This window comes from Numenius arquata, chromosome 7, assembly GCF_964106895.1.
Source record: "Numenius arquata chromosome 7, bNumArq3.hap1.1, whole genome shotgun sequence".
NCBI classification, from domain to species: Eukaryota; Metazoa; Chordata; class Aves; order Charadriiformes; family Scolopacidae; genus Numenius; species Numenius arquata.
In genome coordinates this window covers 18,829,127-18,857,102 of record NC_133582.1, presented here as the reverse complement: position 1 = coordinate 18,857,102, position 27,976 = coordinate 18,829,127, and the positions used below count along the sequence as shown (strand labels likewise).

At 40.5% G+C, this 27,976-nt stretch overlaps 3 protein-coding genes across 3 annotated transcripts; 1 reads left to right on the top strand and 2 right to left on the bottom strand.

Annotated features, from left to right (window-relative positions):
- The first annotated feature begins 940 nt into the window (after positions 1-940).
- Positions 941-19,720, top strand: TRAPPC3L (trafficking protein particle complex subunit 3L). Its single transcript, XM_074150743.1, has 5 exons — positions 941-982; positions 3,363-3,460; positions 6,027-6,126; positions 18,372-18,557; positions 19,601-19,720. Exons 1-5 carry the CDS (start codon positions 941-943, stop codon positions 19,718-19,720), a joined length of 546 nt encoding a protein of 181 aa, XP_074006844.1.
- CALHM5 (calcium homeostasis modulator family member 5) lies at positions 12,503-17,772 on the bottom strand. The gene is made up of 2 exons (XM_074150876.1): positions 17,125-17,772; positions 12,503-14,275 (listed from the first exon to the last, which is right to left on the bottom strand). The coding sequence occupies exons 1-2, from the start codon at positions 17,662-17,664 to the stop codon at positions 13,886-13,888; spliced, it is 930 nt and encodes a 309-aa protein (XP_074006977.1). The 5' UTR covers positions 17,665-17,772; the 3' UTR covers positions 12,503-13,885.
- A 5,002-nt stretch (positions 19,721-24,722) lies between the features above and the next one.
- On the bottom strand, positions 24,723-27,708 carry CALHM6 (calcium homeostasis modulator family member 6). Its single transcript, XM_074150962.1, has 2 exons — positions 27,163-27,708; positions 24,723-25,139 (listed from the first exon to the last, which is right to left on the bottom strand). The coding sequence occupies exons 1-2, from the start codon at positions 27,706-27,708 to the stop codon at positions 24,723-24,725; spliced, it is 963 nt and encodes a 320-aa protein (XP_074007063.1).
- Between the last annotated feature and the right edge of the window lie 268 nt (positions 27,709-27,976).

Here is a 27,976-nt window from a genome sequence, read left to right as displayed (position 1 = left end):
CATGTATTTTTACTTCCTTACCTGAGACACCTCACTGGGAATGTATGTGGAGATAAGTCCTATAAGGAAAGACAGCTCCCTAATTAATTTCTAAATTTGCTAGTGACCGTAGACTAAATTTACTGCAAATCTAAACTAACAGAATAAGCCAAATTTACTTTAGGGGAAAACAGAAAAAGTAAGCTGAACCTTCCTGGATGTTCATAGCAGGGGTGTTTGCAAATGGAGGTTATAGTAGGTCAAGAATGAAGCTTTGTTAATGAAAGTGCCATTTGTACAAGCTGGCAACGGTAGCAGGCACACAGTTTATTCCTCTGGGATTCTGGGTGCTCTAGATCTGCCCTGCCAGCTTTGCAGAAGCACGGTGGTAGTAGTGCCTTGTAACTCATAGACAGACATTAACTCACCAGACTAGAACAGTCAGAGCTGACAGAAGAAGCTCCTTTAAGTTGAAAATTATCAATTTTTAATTACTTTGCGCAGCATTATTTTGCAATTTTTATTCTTCAGAGGGGCAGCTTCTGTTAACTCTCCCAACACCAAAACCTGATACAAACAACAGAATGAATTTGCTGTCCCTAAAAACGTAAGACCTGTGAATCTCTTGGGGCTGCCTGGTTTGACTTCCCATGGCTGTTTGCCATATATTTGATTACAAATCATTCTTATGGATGGAGCGGTTATTTATGTTATGTACAGGGGCAGATCTGTTGCCAGTCGAATTCCTCCCAGAGGGCTCAGTACACGGCAGAGAATAGGAGGAGCATCATCAGCATTACAGATTGCAGTAAACACGTCTCATGCAAAAGGCAAAAGAGCAGAAAGGAGAAAACTTTAAAGAAGGAAAAGAGGGAGCACAGTCATTGAGAGAAAACTATGCTGCCTGAGGAAGACAAGACATAAACTGACAATCAAGTACATCAGGTGTTACACAAGCAACATGTCTCGGCCACCAGGAAGAAAGCAGGAGAACCACAAAATAGTAAGACATTGTTGTAATGTGCTATTGAAATTGTGCATGGACTAAGAATAAGCTGTTATTGCATTGATGATGTTTTTTATACAGTCATATTTCCAAATAGCCTGAAAGTGCTGAAAGGATGGGGATGAGTTTGCCGGTATGAGAACAGTGGGACCCCCTTGTGAGCTGCCAACAACCTGACAGCTATTAAGCAGTGACATAAAAAAGCCTGTCCATAGGACTTGGAGCCTGTTTGAGCAGTAATACTGAGATTTGCTCTAGGGGCCTTCATATCTCCAGCTACCTTGCCTATGGCATTAAATGATTTTCAGACAGTCCTGCCCTCAACGTGAATCCTTGAGGCCAAACCTCTGTTTTTGTTTTGGAGAAAAGAAACACCGGCCACATCTCTACCCCATGAACAGTTATGGGAAGAGATGGTTCATCTGGGACCACAGCACAGCTGGTACTCAGTGGGTGCCTCCTGCATAGCAGACCACACCTTCTTTTGGGGGTTATGTTGCATGAGCAGGGCTCCTTCTTCATCCTCCTAAAGTTGCACTTTTTCTATGCACAGGGAGTGCACCATCACAGGGTGTCCACATCTGGCTTAAAGGCCAAAATCTGATTCGTGGGGAAACAATAGTAAAACTGTAACCGTTGTCTTTAAATGTTGACTTTGACCCATAGCACTGAATTCTATCAAGTACAAGTTATATAGACCAAAACTTCCTTCTTTTTCTGCGCTTCATGTTAATATTCTCCTAAAACTCCAGCAGCTGTTTTAAATATACTGCATGCAAGATTTTCCCAAGAGGCCTTCTTAAACTGCATGGTTACAAAAAGCAGTATTCTATGCCATTAAAGATACCAGTAATTCTCCTTCTTGTTCTCTGGCAGTGGTGTGTCTAAAGATGAAAAATTCAGATAGCGAGTTTCCTCAGAATCTTTATGTGTCATTGAAAATTCTAACTGTTTAGGAATATTTTACCACAAGACCAAACAACCAAAGTGCCATAATGGGGAAATAAGGCCACAGTGTTTTAAAAAACCCAATAATAATATTGTGTCTTGAAGAGAATATGTTTGCATCTTAAAGTATAATTATGACACATGTGCATGTATATATATGTATAACAAACTGAAAAGAGAGGAAGTTGCTAGAAAGGAAAAGACAATGTTGTGTCAGTTTCTGGAAAGGCAACAGAGGTCTCCACTGTAAAAGAAACAGAAAAATATAAAGGTATAATTAAAGTTAATATACATAAGTTTATGGATCGCAAGTGTGGCCAATAAATACAATTATGTTGATAAAGTGTGCTTAAGTTTCTCTAAGGTATTTGTCTTATTACAACACAGACTTTTTGCTGAGACTAGAACAATACAGAACCTGTATGACATCCATTTACTCCATTAAAAACTTATTAACAAGAATTTGGCAGTATGCAATATTATTGAAGTAGGGAGTTATCACCAAGGCGAGTTTAGGAAGTGGTTCCATTCTACTTAAGATTTTGAGCAGTGCCTTATTAAAATGGGAACATTGATTAAACTCCAAGCTTTTGATGCAATGGGAGCAGGAAGCGGTCTTTCCAACAAGCCATTATTCCCTTCCTTGTATGATTTGTTCTATTGTTTTCCTTGGCATTTACCATTATTTTTCCACAGGCTATAAACAAAAAGCACCTCTAGTCTGCCCATGTGCCACAGGCCTGTAGCACTTCTTTTAATTAATTCCTGTCCAAGATGTTTAGTGAGAGTCAGCATAGTCTCTCCCCTAAAGGCCAGCTGCTACTCCTGCTAAATACAGTTAATTTTGCAGTGCCACAGATGTGATCTGGCAGGGAGGGAAGAAAACATTCCTCCAGGTTGCTACACAGCTAAAGATCCCAGACCAGTGCTTGTGACAGGATCTGTGCAGGGATACGCCTTTGACCTCTTCAGTTGCAGATGATTTGAATCAGATCAACTACACCTTTGTGAAGGAACTGGAATTTCAGTGTATATACTGTTGTTCCTATTTTAAAAGGAGTGATAGCTCATTGCCTCTATTATTCTTCCTACAATTAAATGTTTGTCATTAATCTTGGATGGCATTTGACAGTTTTTATCAATCCAGCATATGTATGCACAGTTACAGGATGCAAGAATGCACCTGATGAAAGTAGCTATATCCCAAGTATTTCTGCCAAGCAAACTCCTTGTACAGAGATTCAAGTGATGATCAAGTCAGATTCTGTCACACTTGAATTATGGATTACAGTGATTACATGTTGTGGACAAAAGTTTCTTCATTAACGTAAATGTTATTTTTACTTGCTTTTAATACAATAACAGCTCAAAAGCATGGAAAAGTTTGATTCTAGTTTGCTTCATTTTCAATTTCCACCTTTTCTGGCAGAGCAGAGAACTTTTTGTACTCACGTATGGGGCTTTGGTAGCCCAGCTGTGCAAGGACTATGAAAAAGATGAAGATGTCAACATCTGTTTAGACAGAATGTAAGTACTGCTTTAAATGTTCAGCTGTATCGATAATGCTATTGGTCCAGCTATATGTTACCTTTCGGCTTTATGTCTGTTATCTTATGAGTTCCATCACTTTGTCTAGGATTAAAGAGCTCACGGGGATAAGGTTCAATATTCTGTCAACAGAAATTATGCTGATTTGTGAATTAAGATCAACAATTAGCTTTTGAATTCTTAGAAGAAAACTGTCAGGATTGTTTTGATAGCTTAGGCATGTTCCTTGTTGATCCTTTGTTATGCTAATTAATAATAAAAAGTTCTAAATTTTGTCTCCTATATCCATGTATTCAATTTCAACTTCCATGTTAACTTTCCTCTTCTATTTCTTCATATCAATGTTATTTAAAATTAGACAAGCTTTTTGTTTCTCGTGGGTATTTTCTAGTTAATGTGCATTTCTATGTTCACTGTTGATGTGACCTTCCTGTGGCTCCCCCTCATCTAGCTACACATGGTTTTGTGACTCGGACAGCTAAGAAGTAGTCACAATTCCAGATTGTAGGGATTTGACTGAGATGACTCAGTCAATAGGCAGCCTCCTTTTGTAGTCAGTTGCCTTCTCTGAGAGTGTAATTCAGGTGCCTGACTTTGACCCTCTGAATTTACAGCAATCACAAGGGACAGAATACCTGACCACTTTACTATTAATCTGAAAGTTTGCAAACAAGCTATAGTCTGATAGCTATTGGTGGAAGTAAGTAAAAAACAAAATCATTGCTTGGGAAAAAGAAAAGTAATATATTCAGAAACTAAGAAGGGACAACATCCCTCAGATATTTATTTTATAGTCATCTCTCATTCAGCTCTGGTGAAAATTGTGCTTCAAAAATATACAGGATTCTTTCTGATGCTATGGTAGAAATTACTAAAGGGTAGTTTTGGAAGATATGGAGACGTATCTTGCTCCTTGTGTTTCTATTATTATAGCTGTTTCTATAAAATCTTTTTTTTTTTTTTGTCTTGATAAAGACTTGATAAAATAGTGACAGGTTTCATTAAAGCAGTATGGCCATCTTTACTTCTGTGAAGATGAAGACAGCTAAGCTTGAGGAAGACGACCTGTGGCAGTTGGGACAGTATTCTTAGCTCTCTCTCTCTTTATATATGTACCTATATAATCCCTAGTGAGAAGGGTGGTTTTTTGCTGTACAGTTGCCAAATAGCTGCTTAGCAATTTATTATTCATTTGACTTTGCAAATCTAAGGCATAAAAGTTGAAAAGTTTCTAAGTAGTCCTGTGCATCACCAATAAATACCTTGCTAACTGCTGATGACATATTTACCAACATTATTGGCATTGCTATTTAGGCAATAAATAAATATTTCATTGTTTTCTGATGCAGGACATATAACTTTGTGCTGCCAAAACCACTTTTTGGTCTTGTCATCACATTAGACATCAGATCACTTTTTGACTTCTTGTCAAAGACGTGGTTCAAAATCAGTAAGAAACTCCATTGTGTTCAGGCTGCTTTACTGAGGGTGTAGGGCCTCTGACAAACAGGCAGAGACTGCCAACATCCACATAAATGGAAAGGAAAAATTCCCTAAAAATATTTCTGAGTTGAGATCACATTCTTTCATAACATTGGTGTCAATCTCTTTCCTGCTTTCAAAGGATGCTGAGAGGCATAGCTATTTTGCACACTGTGTAGTTACTGACCTTTGTTAATGTGTGAGAGCTAGCAATGAATATCTGTTTTATAAAAAATTCCATTAACTTTCATCATTTTGTATTTAATTTCTCTGAAACTGTAGTGTTTTAAATACAAAATGAAGGTGGTGGTGTCCTGAAACTGTATATTAACTACCAGCTTTTGAATTCTTTCTGCAACTAGCAGATGAAGGGAGAGAACATGTTAGAAAAAAGACAGAGGGAATTTGTGGAGGAAGAGCAAAAAATGAGATGAAGAGATAAGAGGATAAAGTGAAAGAGATCAGGTGTGACTCCATTTCCTGTGGGTTTTCCTGGCACCTGAATGCTGCAGTGAGGGTGCCCAGGATTTGCTGAACTCCATACCAGCCCAGAGATGAATGCTGTGACCTGAAGGGGCAGTTGCTTTGTTTTTGGCAGAGACAGTGTGAGATGAACTCTGAGGATCACAGAGGAATGGAGAAAATCCTGTGCTATGTTATCCTATCCTATTTTTAGTGACAAAGCAGTATTAATCAGGTGTATTATTTGTATATTATTTATATATTATACTCATATATCCAACATCTAATATTTATTTATGTATTTAAATATAAATGTATGTAGAAACAATGTGTATATAATCAACATGCATATCATACTTGCCAGGAATATCATACTTAAAGGAGTATGACTCCTTAAATGACTACATGAAGAGCAATCCCACTGTGCTGCAAAATGTGGTAGTAAGAATAATCTAGACCAGCAAAATCTGTTGTCCTTAATGCCATTCATTTAGGAACATGTAGCAGTTTTGCTGAGAAAACACAAGAGACAGATTATGGAGATGGTAGGTGCAAAGAAGTTCCCCATTTTGAATGTTAACTTTCTTTGTTCTCTCCTTAGGGGATACGGCATTGGCATAAGGCTGATTGATGATTTTTTAGCTCGTTCAGCTGTGAAAAAGTGCCGCAGTTATTCTGAAACCGCAGACATGATTGCACAGGTAAATAAGATTTACATTCTCTAGAGCTTCATCAGCTTCAGTGGTCTTAGCTTTTCCCTCCTCCTCTATCACTTTGCTCCAAAACAGTTACCTACATTTTCTGCTATATCATGAATGTCTTATCAAAAACCACTCATCTCCACAATCATACCCATGCTTCCATTGGGTGAAATACAGCCTTTTCCTTATCTACAACTTCATATCAACCAGTAGGTCACAGAGATCGGCCTTGAGAGGAGACATCAGTTTCTACCTCTGTAGCATAGTGCTGTGTCAGGCTGGGAAAAAAATCAACATCCAACAGAATACAAAAAATGTCATGTTTAGTGGGATAAGAATTTTGCAGATGGTCCTGATAAACCCCCAGTGGTAAGTTTACTACAAAGCGTTGTCAGAACCACAGAACTGGTTCATGTGGGTATTAGGTTAATATCTGACTTGAGGACAGAGAACACAAAATGGGATACCACCTGTGAGAGGCTGCCAATCCCTGACCTAAACTGACCTTAAAGTCAGTTGCTAAACTGAAATTAAAATTCTTCTATTCCCAGTAGCCTATGAAGCATTTTGCCATTAGAAGAATTAAAAAGTTTCTTTTTGTTTGCTGCAGCTTAAGCTGATTTCTTCTACTCTTCCCAGAGATTGCAGCAAACAACAAAAAATTATCCAGTTTTAACAAACCAAATCATATATTCCCTGACTTTTTTCTTTTTCTAGGAACATAAACCTTAACCATCTCATACAGATCTTAAACTTTGATAGTCTTACTCCTGCCATCTGAATCTCCTCAGCATCTCCATGGTTATCTCAGATGGGATTTAACCTTAAAATGGTAATATTAGGAATAAGCTGGATTTTCTGCAAAAGAAAGACTCAATGGTAGTAGAGAAGAAAGAAAAATCCATAGGATGTCCAGCCCCTTTAGACTGCTGAGTCACTGTAAGAGAGGTGGTAGTTTGTAAATACTCAGTTAGGTCAGACTAATACCTGCTGAGGTCGTGGTGAATGGTCCCTTTTATCCTTTACTATTTTCAGCTATGAAATGTTGCCAGTGAAGATATGCCTGGCCTTTCCCAATGACAAAAATTAACCACACATAACAAAGAACTGTTTGCTTAGGTAGTCATTTGTTTTAAGAAGAGAGATCAGGGCATCAGTTAATTGAACTGAGGGTCATTTCCACTGGCCCATTTTAGGAGACAAAAATATGCCTGACATACTTTGTGATTGCTTGAGAATTACCAGTAGATTCAGCTAAATGTAAGCATTATGTTTAACCTCTGATTGCAGAACAGGGAAACAGCAGGCTTTCTATACAGTGAACTAAGGCACCAGTATATGCCAGTTTACAAGAGTATCTTAGTTCGAAGTGTATCTGGATATTATCAGGTGATGTGTGATCCTGCTCACATTAACCATGTCAGAAATACCTACGTTACATCTGACTGAGATGGAGGGACAGAAGTTAGGTTATCATTCCAGAATGCTTATCATAGAGGAACTGGTGGCTGTCACAGGAGTAGAGAAAGGGCCTCTTTGCATTTGCTCTTGCTGGTAGGGCTATAAAGTGCACATGTGCACGACACACACATACGCCACGATCTGCCAAAGTTTAAAGCAGAGGCAGGTGACATTATAAAAGCCAGACAGATCCCATTAGCTCATAAAAGGTGGAAAATAATTTTTTTTCCTGAAGTGTATTTTGGAGCCTCAAATCAGATTGATGTATAACAAAGCTCCTCCTTTGGAGGAGCTGAGCTGGCGTAGAGGATCCATTGGAGACAGTGAGGGCGGCTGAAGGAAAACCATGAGACAACCAGCATTTCAATCACTGTATTAAAATACACTGTCATGTTAAAAGAATGATACCACACTTGTTCACTTTTATGATCTTCTTCAGGTGGTATTTGTACCATATTTTCCCTGGATTTTCATGTATATGCCAGATATCTGGTTTTCTGAGTCTTATTCCTCATGATACCCTTATTTACAAGTGCTTTGAACCATCATTCACCATTTGAATCATCATTCAACCATCCACCAATTGAACCATCATTCTTAAGTACAGGGGATTCAACAACAAAATACAGTGAGAAATTAACCATCAAAGTAAGGAAAAAGACACTGTTTCTCTGCAGGTTATATTTCAAAAGAAACTTGCTGAGAGAAATAAAAGTACTTCGAAACATTGGAACAAACTTTAAAGCATACAGTCTCTTGAAAAGACTATTTTTAGAAAACTAAAAGAGTTCTGCAGTAGGAGTATAACCTTTCTCAGACAAAATGTGATATGGAGAGCATTTTCACATTTCTTTGACAAAACATTTTTAAATAGTCTTCAAGCACATTTGTCTGAGGCACATACCAACAAAACATATGCAAAATGACCCAGCACATAACTGCAAATACGCTCTTAAAGCTGCCGGTTCGGAATTATACAGCTGTTTACATGATCTCTTTAAGTCTTCAGCAGTCGTGTTCCCAGCCAGGAGAAAGGGCTTAAATACTTAACTGCAGTAACTTTTCTGAGGTAGAAATCTGTTTGAGGATGAGTGTGTAAACTAAAGCCAGGTAAAAGTTAAAGTAATTAAGGCAGTTAAGTAGTTCAAGTAGTTCAACATCCTGTACACATAGCTGTTATCCTGCAGTCCTTTGGAAAGCGAAGGGGAAGTCTGTAAGTCCAGGCTGTGGGTGTTCCCTGTGGAAATGGAAAGACACGAAACAAAGGAAAAAACATAAAATGAGGAGTAGAAAGCCAGCTTGCCATATTAAGAAATAAACACCAGAGGAAAGGTGCACCTAAGGCAGTGACTGAGGGCTTAAATCTTCAACCACTGGTTCAGACTGCAAAGCCTGGGATTTACTGCTAGTTTGTACTGGACTGGAGAAGAGCCAACAAGTTTTGATGATGAGCCAAAGTGAGTCCTCCTACACTGAGTTCCCATGGTGCTCACTGACTTCTCGTGTTGGTGCTGTGGCTTTACGTGGTTACAGTTAGGACTGAATAAAGAAATAAAACAGGCCATGTACAAGTAGGCTTTCTGCCCGCTGGCAAATTGTGATAAGAAAATGCAAACCAATTGAGGAATGGTATTAAGAGCAAAGCTCAGTTGAAGAAGTAATGTCCAAGACTGGATTCAGAATTTGGATCTGAGTGTAACAGGATTACTTTTGAAATGGGGTTGATTTACTCTATAATCCTACAAAATCAAGTTTTTACTTCAGTTCCTCCTCACAAGATGTTGACATCATTGACCTGATCAAAAGAGATGCGAAAAACAAACAGCTTCTGGTTTTAGATCTAATCCTATAATAACATTACCTTCTGTAGCACAATGTCACTGTGCCCCAGGAGATGTCTGTGTGTGCTGAAGGTGGCAGCAGCTTGGCTGTTCCCTCTGGTCCACAGCGAGCAAGTGCTGGCTCACAGGCTCCATAGCTGTGTTAATACGGTGCTCTGCCTCAGGATATATCCCTTGCTGAAAAGCAGTGGCTGGACAGATGGGCTTTATTGTGGAAGCTCAGTACCCCATGAAGTCCACAAACATGCGTCTCTGCAGCTGCTTGTAGAGAGGCCCTTGGGGACCAATAGGGCTGGGGTAATCCAACCATGTCACCCCCAAGCCCAGGGCTGTAGGACAAGAGATGTGATTCCCCTTCCCATGGGAGGTGCTGCCATACAAGGTGGTCCCTACATGTTGACATATGGCCAGTTTGAAAGTCTGACAGAAGCTGGCAGAATTTATGAAGCTGGTAAATGTTGCTTTTCAGATCTCAACAGTGAGAGGGAAATGCATACAGCAGGTTGCTGCACTAAGTAAACTAAGACAGTAAACTGAAAAATGAAGTGCTGCACTGTAAAGAGTAAAGAAAAGTTTATGAGTATATGGAATCAGCAACAGATGGCAAGACCTTTAAAGTATCTTGCTCTTCCCAAACAGTGGCTGTGGAAAAGTATTAAGAATGAAAAATATGCTAGCAAAAATGTTATTTTGGCTGCCTTTCCCCTTCTAAGCAGATTAATTCTGGTCCTTCATTAATCCTGTTATTATGTCATCTGAAATTATGGTTTTGATTTTTTTAGCAGCCTGTCTTATCACTTACTTTGCAGCATTACTTACATATACAATATTTTGTGGTGAAGAGTCCCCAGAAGTATATAAAGGGACTGATAAGTTAGTGGCCTCCTAAATATTTCAGTAATTCTAGACTGTACTTGAGCATCATCAAAATGATTTATATCAAAATTTTATTCTTGCTGCTTGAGAAAGATGGGATATTGGTTGAGATTTTAAAAAAGGGCAAAAAGAGCAGTGGTACATTTTTAATTCTCACTGCATAGATTTCTTGTTTGAAGTGATATATAATTCCGCAGAGTTGCAAGTAACATTTTCAAAAGAGACATTTTGCTTTACATGTGTGTCATTTTGATGATGAGCCTATGTACTGTCTAAATAAATATTCTTTTTTCTTCCATTTCGTATAGAAAGAAATGAGAGATTTATGCATGCAACTTTCAAAACTGCTCATTCTTTTTACTTCCCTGTCTTTTGGAGTCGCAAAAAATGATTGAAAGACCTTTGTTTTACCCTCTGAGAAGTTGTGTATAGTAGTTTTAAAGGAATTTCTGTTCATTCATAACCTGTTTTTTAAAAAAAAAGTTCATATCTATTAATTGAATTACTTATATACTTAAATTATTTTTTCTGCTGAGACTTTTTTACAATTTTCACTTTATAGCTTTTCAATTTTGCCTTAATTTAGTGCTCCATTGCAAAGCAGCTACTGTGTTTGCATAGTTTCCATGCAAGTTCTCTTTTACACAGGAAATTTTAACAATAGAACTTGGACAGATTCGTCATACCTTAATGCAAAGTACAGCTGAAACTAAAATGAAAGCATATGAGGGCCTAGCACGGTTGACTAGTTTTTGTTCTCGTAACAAAGACCTGAAGTTTGACAGAGCAGCAGATGTGTAGTGGAAGACTTAAAGGAATTTAAATGAGAAAATGTTATTCTCACACAGGAGAAGAAATAGTAAACTGGGAGACAAAGCACAGAGAATGGAGCAGAAGTTTCCCATTTTATTTGTGCACTCATATTTTGATGGACATCAGAGTTAATGTAAAATCTAAATTTTCCAAGAGAAAATGTTGATTCTGCTGTTTGGGTTTTTTTCCAGTTTGTTTCAGATAGTGTTGACAATAATCTTCGCTTCTTTCTGAGCTGCCGTAGTAGCTGCTGAACTTTAATTCAGGGACAATGTTGATGAAACAGCTTTTGTGGTAGCTGTTTGAGGGACAGGGTTAAATTTGCCAAAACCAGATTCCAGTTGAAAACATAGGAACAAACTGGCTTTTATTTTTGTCTGGTTTTATAGAAATATTCCAGCATCCACACGGCAATTGCATTCAGTCACAGGCACTTTGGTAAGACAACACAGTTAGAGTAACACAGCCCTGGGAACGAGGATCAGTGAGAGATTTAGGCTTCTGCCAGGCGCATGTTGCAGCATTAATTGTTCAGCAGCCACTCTTGGAGGTGGAGACACTCTCAACATGAGTTACTTGTGAGCATGAAGCAGGGTAAGGATGAGGAGAGGAGAATGCACCTCGGATTTGCCCCTTCGTGGTAAAGGGGAAGGGCAGGCTGGGAAACACTCTGGTTTCAGATGGTCCTGGCTACCCAGGTACAGAGCTTTGAGCTTTCTCCTGAGGAAGAAGAGGGTGCCAAAAGCCCAAAGTGGGATCCTTCTGTCTTCCCACCTTTCCCTCTGATAACTATGCTTTTGCCTCTGTGTCCCAGCTCTAATACCACAGTGGAGACATCATCCTTACATAAACCAACTTGTTTGTTGTATTCATTGGTCAGCTCATTAACCTGCTTAGCATCTTCCCCTTTGCATCCCCACTTGCTTTGGTTTTCTGTGGTATGAGTGAGAAAGGAGGTGGAAAGATGGCTTTGTGAAGGGAATTTTGGCCAGGCAGTGAGGACAACTTGTTAGGTGGTGTCTCCTCTCCTCTTGGGTGTAGGGAGGAGGTGGGACAGGGCTGGGCAGTAGATGTTGGGGCATCTCTCATAAAGAAAGAGAAAAGCGGACAAATGGGAAGCGACGTGTACCCTGGAATTAGATAGTTGCTATACCAGGAGAGGAATCTGGGGAGAAAAATCATATGTGCAAGACACGGTGTCAGACATGCCTGCTGTTGTGATTTTCATTTTGGCAGTGTTGCCTCTGTGCTTTCAGCTGCAGCAGGTGCATTATAGGCTTATAACATGTTCTAAGTCTGCTGTAAAGTGGGTCAGCTGGGAGAAAAAACATTTGCTCAAACACCACAAGTTCTTCAAAACACGCAGAGAAAATTCCAAGCAGACAGTGATTTCACTCTTGGATTTTATTTTTAAAAAGAGTAATGGTCTGTAGACGTAGGTAAATGCTCTTTTCTGCTCAAGAAGCGCAGTGAGTATGAGAAAGTTGTGTAGAGTACCCTGGTTTGTTGATAAGAGCCTGATTCAAGCAGAGCAAAAATATGTTTCTTTGCAGACTCAGGGAGATTGGCAGTAAAATGCTGCATAAAAGCCTGCCCAGTCACCCCAGGGAAAAAACTGTGTGAGAGCCACGTGGTGAATTCCAAGTGGGTGAGGTAAAGCGTAGGGCTTTGGGGTGAAACGCATTTCTCAGAAGCACTGATTGTGCAGTTGCCTCACCTGTGTTGCCTGCCAGTTCCTCTTGCTCCCGATACTAATTTCCTAAGGTATTCAGGAAAATGAAAATCAGCCGGCTGTAAAAATATTTTCTTTTCTTAAAATGTAGAATTTTCTTCCAGGCCCTCTGTCATACACTGTCTGCAGGCTCAGTATAAACAATATTATGCAGCTCTACAGACTGCAGCCAGTGCCCGAAACACACTCAAAACAGATTTATATACATACAAAGGGAAATTCTCAGTGGGAGAAGATAATATGGAGGCAAAATATCAGTGATGCATTTTCATTATTGTAGCAAAGAACTAACAACAGCTGATTATGTTTCAAAATAGCAGGTCATTTTTTAACAAAAACACAAAAATGCTGAACCATTTGGTAATTTCCAGTTCTTGGTACCCTACACTTTGGCTGTAAGATTTGTCTAAAGAATTACCTGGCACCTGACTATCAGTGGAGGTTGCTGCCCCATGTCGCATGTCGCAGGCAGATGTCTCAGGGACTAGAAGACCAGGGCTGATCACTGTGAGCATCCGTGGCATTCTAGGTGCAACAGGAGATGCCTTGAGTGACCATTGATGCGTCAAAACAATGCTGTACCTGCAAATGGCCAGGAAATGACCTGGAAGGAAAAGCCTTTACTTTCTGTGGGCTGTCAGAAAGTCATACTCATCTTCTAGTGTTATATTCACACCTTTTAAATGGTGTTACTTTATGATAGTCTCTTGATTTACATAGGACAAGCATACTACAGCGCCTTTTACATAGAATATTGTTAAAATCCTCTTGTAGAAGTCATTAGTCATCTCTTTTTGCTGTCGGCTCTTGATCCAGAACCAGTGATGTTAGTAGGTCATGAACCCTAGGTGCGATGGAGGACTGCAGCCTTTCCACTGATGTAGGGAAATAATTTCACTCCATACTTTTGGAGAAAGTTTGGAACTGGGAGGGAACATGATGAAGAAGAAAGAAGCCATTGTGAAAAAATATAGAGATGAAACCAGCTAGAAGTGTGCTATATAAGCAAGATATTAAAAAGCTGAAATATATTTATCTATGGTATTTCCCTTCTGTCTACAAAGTCCAGCATTGTCTCTCTTTCCTCATTGATTTTTTTCTGGCCTTCTTCAACCAGCCTGTGAATTGTGCTATAATGCTGTTTGCTGCTGCTGAAAGAGTAGAGCTGGGAAGCATCTTCCCATGCCTGAAAAGTTGGCAGGGGAATCGCTTCTGGTTCCTTGTTCTCAAAAAAGCACTTCAGGTTTCGCTCGCTCAGCTTGGTGGCATATAGCTGGAAAATCTGCTCCAGTTGTTCCTTCTCCTTCTCCATGTACACCCTCCAGAACATCAGCTGGAGGTGGCTGACTTTGGACTGGCAGCTGGCACAGCAAGTGGTTAGCAGGGAGAGAAGAGCTGTGGTAACTATCACACACCAGCCTAAAATCTGAGAAAATAAAAGAGATGAGTTTCACTTTAAGAAGGCCCAAGTGAAAATGCTACTTAAATCAAGAGCGTCCAACAGAACGACCACACTGTGTACGGAGGACCTGCTGCACCTCTTGGGACCCTGCTGCAGGCATCTCGTTCCCAGTTTGCATTCAGTGGCTGGCATTAGTGTTAATGGGTCTTCCATATGGGGCCCAAAGGGAGACAGAAGACGTCAGGAGTGAGGCTTCTCAATAGCGCTCATTTTGATGTCTCCTTCTCAGGAAAGCAAAAGCTGGTTGATTTTTACAGTAAAACTCTCAAGAAAAGTTGGCTTATACTAGAGTCTGGCTGTCTCCGCCGTCAGTTTTATAACAAAGGGAACTTGGATAACAAGAGTTGGAGACGTGTCCAGCGCAAGGGCATTTCAGGTTCAGGGACAGATGATCTTGAATCAGACCTCAACTAGAAGGCTGTGTATGAAGAAAAATCTAAGAGGTCTAAATGGTCAATCAAATAATGTTATGGCTAAATAGTGCTATATGGAAAACAGAGAAGACCTGAGAGCAGGAGTAGCATCTGGGTAATTTAGAGAGGATGTTGATGAAAGTTTATTGCAAAACTATAACCATCTGGCATGTAGAGTATTGGAATTGCTCACTGAATTCTGTCACACAAAGGGAACAAGTGCATAGGGAGAATAAAATCTGGTAAATGGTTTTCTCTCCTGAAAGCGTTAAATAAAATTACCCAGCAAAAATTAGGATTAAGACACAATTCTGAATTGTGAGAAACTACAAAAGCAAAAAGGGTAAGTAACTTCTGTCCCAGAACAATCAACCTTTTAAACTGTGACCATTTTGAGATGTGTTGTTTTCAGACTTGTTTTTAATTTTTTAAAAAAACCCAAACAACAAGTAAAACTGTTTTAGCATTAATTAGCTAACAAGAATATAAAAGCCTTAAATTTAAAAATTTTTCCCCAAATTTTTTTACCAGGACGTTCACTGAAATCTAAGCTATTCTTTTGAACATTTTTTGACTTTGATGAATCAGGCCTTTGTAGTGGAAAATCATTTTTATGCCAAAACTGGTTTAAAATTAACTTCTTGCCCAATCCTGTGAGGATGTTGGGAGGAGAGGGCATGAGAGAGAAGAAATAGCACGTGCATTGGCAGGTCTGTGTTGGCACTGGAATAGAGTCCAGTTCATCTACACAATGATTAGAAATAGTTGCTGTATTTTCAGAGAACTTTGTTTTTGCTGAAATATGCTTTTCTGGCATAATTCAAGTTTTTTTTGTAGCAACTTCATTGTTTGACAAAAATCTATCAGGAACATGTTAAAGGAAAGAGCTATATCCAGGATTAGAGCAAGGGCAGAGGATGGAAAATTGTGCTTGAAATTGTTATTGGGGAATGTTCTGCTTTAAGGAGAGCAGGGGTGTGAACACAATTTTTTCATGCCTAATGCCACTGGTCATTGGTTTTACCAGCCTACTCTACTGCAATGTTACTTGTTTTCAAACAGCGGAACAAATTCCAGTGTGGAACAAATCTTCTAGGTTTCAGAGACCCATATGAACTGGAACTGATTTTCCATGCTTTAATGGTGATGATACGGAAAACCGCAACCTTTCTCGTGTGAACTCTTCCACTGGTGTTAAAAAAATAACTGCCAATAAAACTCTATATTTAGCTGAGGGAATGCAGAAAGTTCCCTCAGGGAAGTATGTGAAGCAGAGAAGCTTGACAAACAATTGTTCTTAGGGACTTTGCTTTCTTTTATTATTCCAGTCACTTTGTACTGACTGATGATTTCTATGGATATTTGAGAAACTGCTCTTTTTAGCAGCTTTTCATTTTCTTACAGCTTGGAGAATGAACCCCTGTATTCTAATGCTATAAACTGAGTCACCAGTCTTTCACTATTTCCTATACATACAACTATTGCAGTAAGCACTATTTGTTATTTTCTTCTAAAACTCTCAAATAAATTGCTTTGTCTGCAGTGCAGGATTTGTCTGCATTCCGCTCTTATTTGCATGAGGACTTGAAAATAAAACCAGCTCTTGGGGAGGAAATGGCTCCATATGGATACAATTGTCTGACACAGACTTGCTGGTTCCACAGAGTGTTTTTCCTTCATGTGGACAATCATCTTTCCATCATTTTCTGTAGCCTTTTTTTTCCTTTCTTTTTCCCCTTTTGTTTTGATTTTTGTTTCTGAATTTATTTACGTTACAAGTCAGTGAGCAGAACTGTATCACACAAATATAGTAAAATGTAATACAATCTCAGCTTCACATGTTCTGCGTCTTTTATTTTAGTGTTTCTTCCTTCCTCCAAGCAGGACAAAAACATGCTCTCATCTGGCATAATGAAATGAGGAACGCAAACAGGAACACATTACGTAAGCAGAAACAAGTCTGTCACAAATCTTATTTTCCATTTTTTTTTCTACTGTTAGTGATCTAAAATTTCATTACAGTATCATGATGGTATAAAATAGGAGAGTGTGGTATGGATTTTTTAATAGGACAGACCCCTTTAATGGGGTGACATCTGTTAATTCAGCCTCCTAAACAATCCAGTAGTTTTTTCTCTTTAGAGCAATATTCATACAGGAAGAAAGCTTTAAGTCATCCAGTCTTATTGATCCTGCCATCAGTGGGACCCCCCAGGAAGTATGGCACAGCTCAAACTGAACTAAAAGATGGATTGATTTTATTTTGTTAGGCTGCATCTTGCCGAAACTTTGTTTATGTGAAACCGATGGTTTTATCTTAGAATCTGACATCAGGGTCTTCCACAGATAAATCACAGCAGCAGTACAAACTGTGTAATACTCTTTATTTATTTTTCTTACCTGGGACTGTGCTTGAAGAGTTCGTTTCAGTTCGTCACTCTCTGCAAAGGGCATGGAGCTCTTGTCACAGGCCACTTTGTGTAGTTCCTCAAAGCACTTCTCAGATTTGCCATGGCAAACTGCTTGTAGGTAGGCAGGATTTTTCAAGCCACTCATGGCACATTCGTAAAAAGTCCCATTGAGCAAAGCCACAGAAAGCCACATCACTGGGGCTACCAGAGCATTTAAAGTGATTTGTCCAAAGACATAAAAGAAATGGCAGGTATTCCCTCTGGGGAATATTTTTCTGGGATTTACCCAGCAGCCTGTAAAGAGTTTCCAGGTCTTCCTGTTCAAAAAATAACCAATAACTAGCAAAACAAAAGCTGGGGAGAAGAGAAATACCAAACCATATCTGAAGTTTTCATTGCTGCAGGGGCATCTGAAAGCAACAAGAGAAAACACACGTTCACCTCCCATTGTCAGCAGCGCCATAAAACTGTAACCTATGGCAGTTTTCTGGTTCATAAAGAATTTCAGGATTGTTTGGAAACCATCCATCTTTGATACTCACTACAGAGGTAAAAATCAAGACACTTTTGTCTTCAGCCGTAGCAGTCCGTAGCAGTGCAGCCGGGGAGAGCTCTCAGAGGAGGAGCAGCCTGCTGCGAGCCAGCCTGCCTGCGCGCTGTCTAGATAACGCCGTGATGTCACCGTCTGGAGAAACACTCTCACCAGCAGAGCAGATGTTGCACATTTACTGTAACATTCATTGCTAGTAGAAGGGAAAGCAAGCAATGCTCTCTGTCACCAAATAAGTTTGCTGTCTTGGCAGTCTTCCTCTTGGTGGATTGGGGTTTTTTTTTTTTGTGACTGCAGATGAAGATCAAAGTGAAAACACACACTCACCAGCTGCAGGTAGTGAAAGACCTAATATGGATGCTAATGGTCCCAGGGGAGCGTGACACGACTGAAAGCAGACGAGTGGTAGCAATAAAACCACTTTGTATGGGGTTGTAAACGTAGCAACATCAAAGACAGAATAAACAGCCTTCTGCTGTACTTCCCTGGAGTATCGCACAGCTCCAGATTTGCATCTCTGGCTCAAGCTGATCACAGAAGAGAGAAATCTAGTTTGATTTCCAGCCTGTCTCTCCCTTCCCCCTATTTTCCTGGGGTAAAGCTGGTCTACAGGATGCTGCATCCTAAAGTTTGCCCTCTGGTTTGCACACAATAGATTGAAGCCGCTGAGTTTCATCCTTTTGCAGGTTGCTTTCAAGATGTACCTTGGGGTCACCGCTAGTGTGAGCTGCAGTAGTGCCGCAGGAAATGAGTTCTCCTTAATCCTGGACAAAAACCCACTCGTGGACTTTGTGGAGGAGCTGCCAGCAGAACGAGCATCACTTTGCTACTGTAACCTCCTCTGTGGAGTGATTCGAGGTGCCTTGGAAATGGTAAGGAAGTGCACATCTGTTTTCATTCTTTGTTAGTACGCAGAGGCAGAGGAAAACAAACCCACTTGCTCAGGTAAATGAAGGAAATACAGCAGTGTTCAATCTCTCAGATTAAATGACTATATTTAAATAAAAGAGGGCCAGACTGACTGTGGATCCTGAGGCAGAGAGGCACACAGGTTGGCTCACCTCCACTCTGTCCCTGCTTGGCTCTTCAGTGGCTGACTCAGGTGCAAAAGCCAGGTGGGACAGGGGAGCCAGCTAACGTACTGTGGAGAGCCAGGGGGGCATGCTGGACTCCTCCACTGCTCCTTGAGCCTATCTCATTTTCCTGCATAGAGTAACCAGCAATAGCCATCTCTGATTCTTTCTAAATACATGAAGATAATATTCTCAGGTTACCGCAGTGCCTGCTGAAAGGGAGAACAAAGTATGGATGAGTATAGTGTTAAAACCAAAGCATCAGAAGTGTATCAGATAGCATTCCTTATTTTTTTCTTAAATTTAAGAATTTTACAAAAGAATAAACAAAGGGCATCATGTGAAAGTCACTGAGTTGTACAGCTTCTGTTTTCTGGAAGACAACTTTTGGGCTGCTTTATGTTTCTGTCAGTATCTAATTTGTCATATGTCTTATGGTTCAAGAAAAAGAAAGCTGTACAAGTATTATGTATGTATGTCAGTCTCAGAATTATAGTATCTGATATAAGACTAATTAAAAGAAGTATCATAAGTATTAGTACATGACCAGGAAATTTTGTGATCACAGAGTCATCAAGTACACAATTTAGGTTCTTGGAAGAAAGCAAAGCACTGTAATGAAGGGTAATGTATGAAGTATACAAATTCCAGTGTATATTAACTTCCTTTTAATTAATTAATTGGGAAAGATATTTTAAAACAATCTAGAAATCTGTTTCTTATGAAACCTGAGAAAGGGGGTCCCCTTGTGGTAAGAGAGAGATATAAAGCTCATTATACTGGAGGAGGGTGAAAAACTGGGCATTTCTTTGCCTTAACTGATCAGATCTGATTCTTTCTAGGTTCACTTAGCAGCAGAAGTTACCTTCCTCCAGGACAGGCTGAAGGGCGATGCTGTGACAGAAATAGGAATTACGTTTTTAAGGAAGGCTGAAGACAGAAAGCACAAAAGAAAGAAATGAAAGAAATATTGGGAGAAACCCTTGCTGAGGATATTTTGCGCCTTTTGTTTCTGAAGAAAAGGGTAAAAAGGCTTTACTGAGCCAGCTGCACCAGTCATGCATTTGAAAGGTGAGGAAGGCCAGGCAGCAAACAGAAGGGGCAGAGCAAGGGGAGAGCAACGTTAATTGTCATGACACAGATAAAGAATCATAGAATGGTTTGTGTTGGAAGGGACCTTTAAAGCTCATCTAGTCCAACCCCCCTGCAATGAGCAGGGACATCTTCAACTAGATCAGGTTGCTCAGAGCCCCATCCAACCTGACCCTGAATGTTTTCAGGGATGGTGCATCTACCACCTCTCTGGGCAACCTGTTCCAGCATCAGTATAGAAGATCAAAATGGCCTGCCCTTCCTTCTGACATAACCATGCTCTTGAGCTCAATGGAAGTTTTATCTCAGTATTTAGTGCATGCTGGATGCAAACTATTCATTTGGACATCAACTGTTTTCAGCTAAACATGGCCACCTTTTCCCATTTTGTTTGTTGGCAATGTTTCAAAGCACGGTTGCAAAGAGGTGCTTTATTTCCCTGGCTGTTTGTGGTTAGAAATAATGAAATAGTCCGCTGTGACTGTTGCATGCAGTGTCTCACTGCCAGGTAGGTGCCTATTGTGATGCATAATGGTTTGCCATTCATTGTCCTCCACTGGGCATCCTGCTGCCTTTGAAACCAGAGAGGGATGAAGCTTCATTGATGGCTGGAGCCGATTGGGTTCGTTAGGGCTCTCTCAGGCCGCAGGTGCAGTTCTGCTGGCACGGCTGTTCAGCCCTTTGCAGACATCAGGCAAGCACTCTGATGACCACAGCAATGCTTGCGTTGCTTCAAGCTGTGGGCCTTTTCATGTCAGTCTTCTCTTCAAGAGCACTGACCTTATGACCAAACTGAACATAGCATGGCGTATTTAATGTGTAGTCACTGTAGATCTGTACTCACCTACGGAAACTTGAATAAAAATTCAGAGATTTCCATACAACTGGTTTGCTGGTCGTTGTGTCTGTTCTTACCTGGCTTTCATCACTGGCTGTTGAACATCTTTCCCTTGGTAGTGGGTTTGTTACCAGAACTTGACTGGGAAATAGAGAAGGAGCAGCCTCGCAGAAACCTGAGCTATGGGAAAGGTTTAATGTTGTCTGGTGGAATGCAAGATATCTGCGTAAGGGTTGGACCAAAACCCAAGTCCCAGCGCAGTACCCTACCCACAAAGCCAGCTCACCACCTTCTCACCAAAGTGCTTGTTTTAAACCGAAACCCTCAATTCAGTTCACAAAATGCAGAGTTAACTCTAATTTTATTGCTGTGATTTATACCCTCGTCTCCTATTTTTCCCTGTTTACCTCTTAATCCTGCTAAGCGAGGCCACTTCATGCCTTGGGGACAGCGGGGTTCATTCCCACCAGATCTGTACAATTCTCACAATAATCTTTCTCCCTTCATTTGTCTTAACAGTGTTGTACAGTGGTGGCATAGTGCAATGGAGCTTTAAGAGAACAATTTTGTACAGAACAAAAACTAAGTTATTTATTACCCAGCCGTGGGCTCAGCCTAGCGTGCTGTTACCTGCCAGGGATGAGTTACAGCACCTAACGATGTGTTACAACATGTAACAAGTTTCCCTACTTTTTTTTTCTTTTTTTTTTTTTTTAATCAGAGCTGAAAGGTCTTGTGGAATTCGCCTGATTTCACTGGCTGTGTAGGAACCCTGGTGCGGTTTTTGCTGGTTGTGCCCAGCTGGCTGAGATGGACACATGGTGACTTCGGCTGACCACAAAACGGTTCTTTACAAGGCAATGGCTATTTTTCTTTTTCCAGCAACATCCTATCAACCAAATATTCCTCTCTTTCTCTCATTATCTTGAAAGCGAATAACCTATACTGTCCTTTTGCGAGATACAATTCTCTTACTTAAGCTTCTGTGGCACTGGACTTGCACATAGGGTGCGTGCACACACCTATGGTGACATTTTCTGTCAAGGTCCGCACCAGCCAAAAAACGTCAGTCACCACATCCCACTGACACATAGGCTGGCTCCTGTGTATTCAGGACCTGTTCAAGAGTTTCTGCCTGCAGGCATTTGCCAGCAAAGTCAGGACTGGGTATGACAATATTTTTAAAGCAAGGACCATTAGTGTCACCCTGGGGCCTTTGCAGTCTTGCCACCCTGGCTTTGGTGTGGCCAAAGCTTCTTCCCCTTCCTTGAATGCCACACATTGGCAGTGATGCTCCATGTAGGACATCAAAGCTGTTTCTTTAAGTTTCAGTATTTCAGAATAAACAGCCTGAGGAAATCTTTACTTTTGCTTGGACACAGTAAGTTTTGAAGGGTAATTTTCCACCGTGCAAATGAACATACATCAGAAATGCCTGAGCCAGGCAAGGAGCACAGATTTCACATCAAACCAAGAGGCGACAAGTGACCGCCAGGCTGGAGTGGGTGGTGGTCCATCCCCCATGTCATATCCCGCTTGCGCATCTGGTCGTGCAGCGGCCACTCCTCGTGGCTCCGCTCTGTGCTGGGCAGACATGGGCAGACATGCTCACTGCACACTTGTTTTCCTGATAGGATTTTTCGTATTTTCTTCCTACACCAGATCACCTCGTCCATTGTGTTCTAAAAATGCAGTGAGTAAATGTTAGGTAGAAAAATAATAATAAACAATAGAAAAAACTGTGACCCACACTACATTACTATTAGTTAGTTGCTGACAATAGATAGCCTATACACATACAGTTTTTTTGCTTGTCTGGCTTGGTAACACATTCATAGAAGTGTTCCTCAGTGTTTCGTTTTAGTGTAGGCCCTTCTTCTGATGGTGCCAAATGGAGCACTCACAAGTGTGCTGAAGCTTCTCTTTGAAATTTCTTTCATTATAAATGTAATTATGTACAGAAGATATGAGCATTACATAAAGGTGAAGAAAAATCAGAATTCAAACACGACTGCATACCAAAACAATATATAAATACCTGCTTCTATCTTTATACATAGATATACATTTTTTCCTTCCTCCAAAAGTCACTTTACCTGTGAAAAATAGATGGCCATCATTGCCAGCAAACTTGAAGATATGCATTGCAGTCCCATTTGGAGCCTTTACTCATTGTTTTTAATTAGAAGTGCCAGCTTTGTGTCTTCCCTGGAAAGCTGAGGCAGCTTTGGTGATGAGACCCTGGCAGTTGCCACCATGAGTGGGAAGTGGGAAAAACCCACCCAGATGCAGCTGAGAGGATTAACATGAGTTCTGTGGGAGTTTTCGCTGAAGCTTCTCATCAGGAAATGAAATAAGGCCTGGTTTGTTCCTTGAGGCTTTCAGTCTACCCTGAAGTTCTCTATTATATCTCTAAGGTAAAGCCTGGCCTCACTGAATCAAGGAACGTTTTGACACTCATCACAAAGGGGCCAGGACGTTGTTTCCTTCCCATTTGCGACATTCCAGAGTAGATTTATCTTTCTCTAGATGCCAATGAACAAATGAACTCTTCCATATCAGAGGTGAAATAGAACATTTTTAACTGAACCGAGCTTCCTGGAGGAACGGGAAACAAATTGGATACTTGTTACTCTGTTATTATGAAGTTTCTTGGAAGGAAAAGAGCACTGAGCAGGTCAGTGCTTTAAATTTTAAAATTCTTTTCTACATACAGAATTAAATCTTGGTTTCACTTTCTGTGTTATATTTTCAGCATATAATAAGAATGAAGCTTCCAAGCTCGTTCTATTCAGCTAGTTAAAACAGGCTCTTCCCTTCCTTCTTCCTTGGAAAACGGCTGTAACCAACACCTTCATGGGATTCCCCTCTGTCTAGCTGAATCGTTTCCAAGTTAAGAGTTTACTGTCTGGAAAGAGAAGATTTCTGGGAGGAGTGAAAGGACAGCCCAGACCAAGCAGTCTGACTCACCTCTCTAAAATGCTTTGTAATAAAAGCTTTTCAAAGAAAAACTGAACTTTATCATTCTTCACTCAACACTGGTATCTTTGTTTCTTATGATTGGATATTGCTCAATAAGAATGTTATTACTTGCTAACATGGATTGCAGATTTATAATGTCTTTAGGTATGTAGCTGTGATATAAATACTTGTTAACATAAGCTTCACCTATACTTCCATGTTATATATAAACCTAACCCCTCAAGACATATTAATTTGCACTTCAACTCCATTCTGGATCAAGTTAAATAGTGTATTTGGCAGGGACATCCAGGCGTAGCCTAGGTACTGATTCCAGGGCCAAAATGCCATATGTAATATTATATATTTTAAAACCCCATAGTAATTAAGTATTTTTCAGGAAAAAAATGGAAAAAAATGTAAATTGAATATAAACAGGATGGTTTATGTTGGTGTGTTTTCCCTGCAGCATTCAAACGCTTACTTTTTTCCATTCAAGATCTTTAGAGTTACAGGAAATGAGCAGTAGGCCTAATTAAGAAGGCCTGCTGTAAAAGGTGATCAAGATCAGGCAGCAGTAAAGAAAATTCACCCCCGTGGTTTTTTTTAGTTTCACTGTTAATACCTAAAGCTGCTGAGGTAAAAGGGCTGGAATCTTTTTGCTCATCTATTCAAACTGATAAGCAGCTGAAGTCATTCCCGTGGACTCCTTTGTTACGCACAGGTAGCTCCAAAATGCTAATTGTTTCCCAGATTTTAAAAGATACGGTCCTTGCCTTGAGAAACTAAATGACTGAAAGTGAATTATTTTAGTCTAGAGCTTGCTCTAAGCTCCACTGAAAGGTATATTTTCAAGTGAGAGCTAATAAACTAAGCTGAATTTCTGATCAAAAGTATTTATTTAAATGTACTTAAGCAGAAGTAATAAAGTGTATTTAAAAACAAATCTGCTGCGAGTTACAACTATCAACTTTTACATACAATTTGCATAGATTTCAGTAAGAGTACAGAATAAGACTCTTCTTATAACAGTAGGGTTAAAAGGCAGCCAGCATTGCAGAGGATTTTCTTCATTAAAACCCTGCTTCGCTTGTACTTGTTTCATCCACGAATCCTAAAACAGGGAGATTCTGATCTCCTTTCCCGAATCTGACACTGTTCCCTCTGTTTGTGTTAACGTACTTGTGTATCACGCTGTAATACTGCTCTTGGGAACTGAAGGTATACAAGAACGAAATCTTCTGCCAGTCTTCATTGCTGGGAGTGTAAAACGGTGCTGGGTCAGTGGCTTCAAAAAAGCATTTCGTATTTATTTCTGCCAGCCTGGTTGCGTGCTCTTTAGCCTTGGTCTCAAAGAGTTCCTGTTCAATTTTTGAGTAAATTTTCCAGAACTTGAGCTGAAGATAGCTAACTGGGGAGATACAGCGGCTCACACATGTTGAAATCAGTGCCATAGTCACGATGAAGGCTATCAGGAACCATCCTATCAGCTTGGAAAAGATATAGATGGGTTAGCAGTGGTTTTGCATGATCATATGTAGAAGTCTAGAATTTGACATTCAAGCAGACATGAAAACTGTAAGCTAAGACACGCTGGAGTGCCTGTAACAGTCTGATCACTGCGGAAAGAGGATCCCATGCACACAGTTCAGCCAGCCTTACAGAGCTTAGAATCATAGGATGGTTTGTGTTGGAAGGGACCTTTAAAGCTCATCTAGTCCAACCCCACTGCAATGAGCAGGGACATCTTCAACTAGATCAGGCTGCTCAGAGCCCCGTCCAACCTAACCTTGAATGTTTCAAGGGATGGGGCATCTACCACCCCTCCAGGCAACCTGTTCCCATGTCTCACCACACTCAGCTTCTGCACCCCTGAGATGATCATGTTGGATTGAGGGTGAATACCAAAAAAAGAAAAGTTGAAGTTCTTTCCTCAGCTGTATCCAGCTTTCTGAACTTTAAAAGCAAGATACAGACCAGCAGTTTCTGCAGATATGGTCAGATTTACAGTACTGAGGATGTAGAATTGCCCTGTCCACCTCTGGTGCTGTGAATTAGACCTCTTGCTGACTGTGTTTTATCTTCTCTTAGAAAGTATTTCCTCTCCTTGACATCTGAGCGTGAAAAATAGCCAGTTGCCACAGCACACAGGAAAAGTTGTCCTCTGCAGGTTTTGTAGGCAGGACACAGGTTTGACTACTGAATATGGGAATTCATTCTTGTTTTATACATAATTTTAACCTAGATAAGTTTCAGAGGATCCACCTAAAGTGAGTGCCCTAGTAGAAGCTGGTCCCTCCAGTATCAAGTGGTACTTTGCTGGAACCTTCAGGCAGAGATCTCAGGGTCCCCTTTCACCTCAGGCTGTTTTTTTTCAAGTGAAAAACACAGAGTGCTAAAGAAAAATGAACTTTTGTTCCTTTTGGTTCTTAATTTTGTTGACAGTAGATTAGATATTAAAAATAATGGTCAGTAATAAAAAATATGTCACACTTTATCTCTTTTTGTTTGACTGTTTGTTTGTTAGATTTCATAGCAATATCAATAAGAATCAGCCCTCCTTGATTTTCCTCCTTTCTTACCCTATCTGAATTAAATAGCATAGAGTTTGCCTCTTTTCATGCTTTTTCTTGGAAGAGCAGCATGCTAAATATTTAACAAATGTAAACACTTTTTTGTTTTAATAAACATTTGTACTAAAAAGGAACTTATAGAAATCCAATTATAATCTTTTACAAACTTAACTGCACTAACCAGCCTTCATGTTTTCCTGAGAAAGAGTGTTAAAGCCTGATTTTTCTGCTGGATTTAAGACGACAACCAAACAAACCCAGACAAAAAACTGGCGTGCTGCCAAGATTTGGGGGTTTCGTTTCACTCCAAACAAAAAAATCCACCCACAAGTGCTGTTTTTTTGATCATGCATTTTGCCTTCAGCACAAGAACACTTGAACAGGACAGATACATATTTGAACTATTCTTCTAGAATATAAATGTGAAATTATTAATAGGTTCAAGTGTTGAGATTCGTAGTCAAACAAGCTGTCCTTATTTCTTTAATTTTCCAGTTCTCTATTGCAAGAAGACATCAGCTTCCTCTCTATTTGTAACCTCAGCTTCCTCTCAGCTGATGCATAATTACAGAAGTTTGGAGTATTTAGCGGGGTAGAAGTGGAAAAAGGGAAGCACTTGCACCATGCCTAAGTTACACGAGAAGAAAACTTGCCATGGAAAGTCCTGCTCTTGAGGCTGGTTCCCCACCCAGCTTTGAAAGAGGTTTTGTAAATGGCAGTGCCAAGCAATTGCCGTGCCAACATGCAAGCCCAGAAAATAGCACAGAATACACTTATTACCTTTCTGTTAGTGGGGTGTTTTTTTTGTTATCCGTGTACTTTTAGTAATTCTATAGCATGAGAAAGGAGGACTATTTAAAGTCCCCAACAGGCACCACCACTACATTGAAGAGCCAGGGTTGAAGCCCGTAGGGTGGAGAGAAGAGCAGCGAGGCTTTACCTGGGACTGTGCCTGAAAGCTGAGGAATTCAATCGGTAACTTCTCTTTCTCTCTCTGTAGTAACGTCTCATCACAGGGTATTCTGACCAGCACCTTGTGGCACTCTTCTCCTTTATCTTCACACACAAAGTTCCTTATCAGGCTAATCCCGCTGGCAGCACACTCGTAGAAGCTGGCTCTGAGCAGGGCCACCGCGATCCAGGTGAGGGGGGCCACCAAGGTTCTGGCTGTCACCGGCAGCAGCACGAGCCAGTATCGGGTGCAGGTCCCCCAGGGGCTGCAGCTGCAGCGCTTCTCTGGAGGGCAGCTGCCTGTCAGCAGGCGCCACATCTTGGCGTTCACCATGTAGCCAAGCACGAAGAGGATGAAGGCAGGCACTATGAGGAAGACGGAGCCATACAGCAGGTTCCGAGAGTTGCAGGGACACTTGAACACCACAGATGAGAAGATGTGCTCGCTGGCAGCCGTCAGGAGGGACACAATACTGTAACCCAGAACGTTCTGGTGGCGGATGCAGAAATCCATCGCCCCACGTAGCTTATCCATTTTCTGCCTCTCTTTGAGGCAGGGTGAAATCTCAGTCAGAAAAGGAAAAGGCAAAGGCAAGCGTCCTGAAGCTCCCACAGCTTAGAGAACCTCTCAGAGCTTTCACTTTCTGTTGGTGGTGGTGATGCAGTGAGGCATAGAAGCAGCTCTCCTTAGATGAAACAGAAGAGCACAGGCTCACTGCACAGCATCAAGGGCAAGTGGAGACCACAGTGGAAACCCACCCCAGTAATCAACGTCAAAACAACAAACATCTATCTTTGCTTCT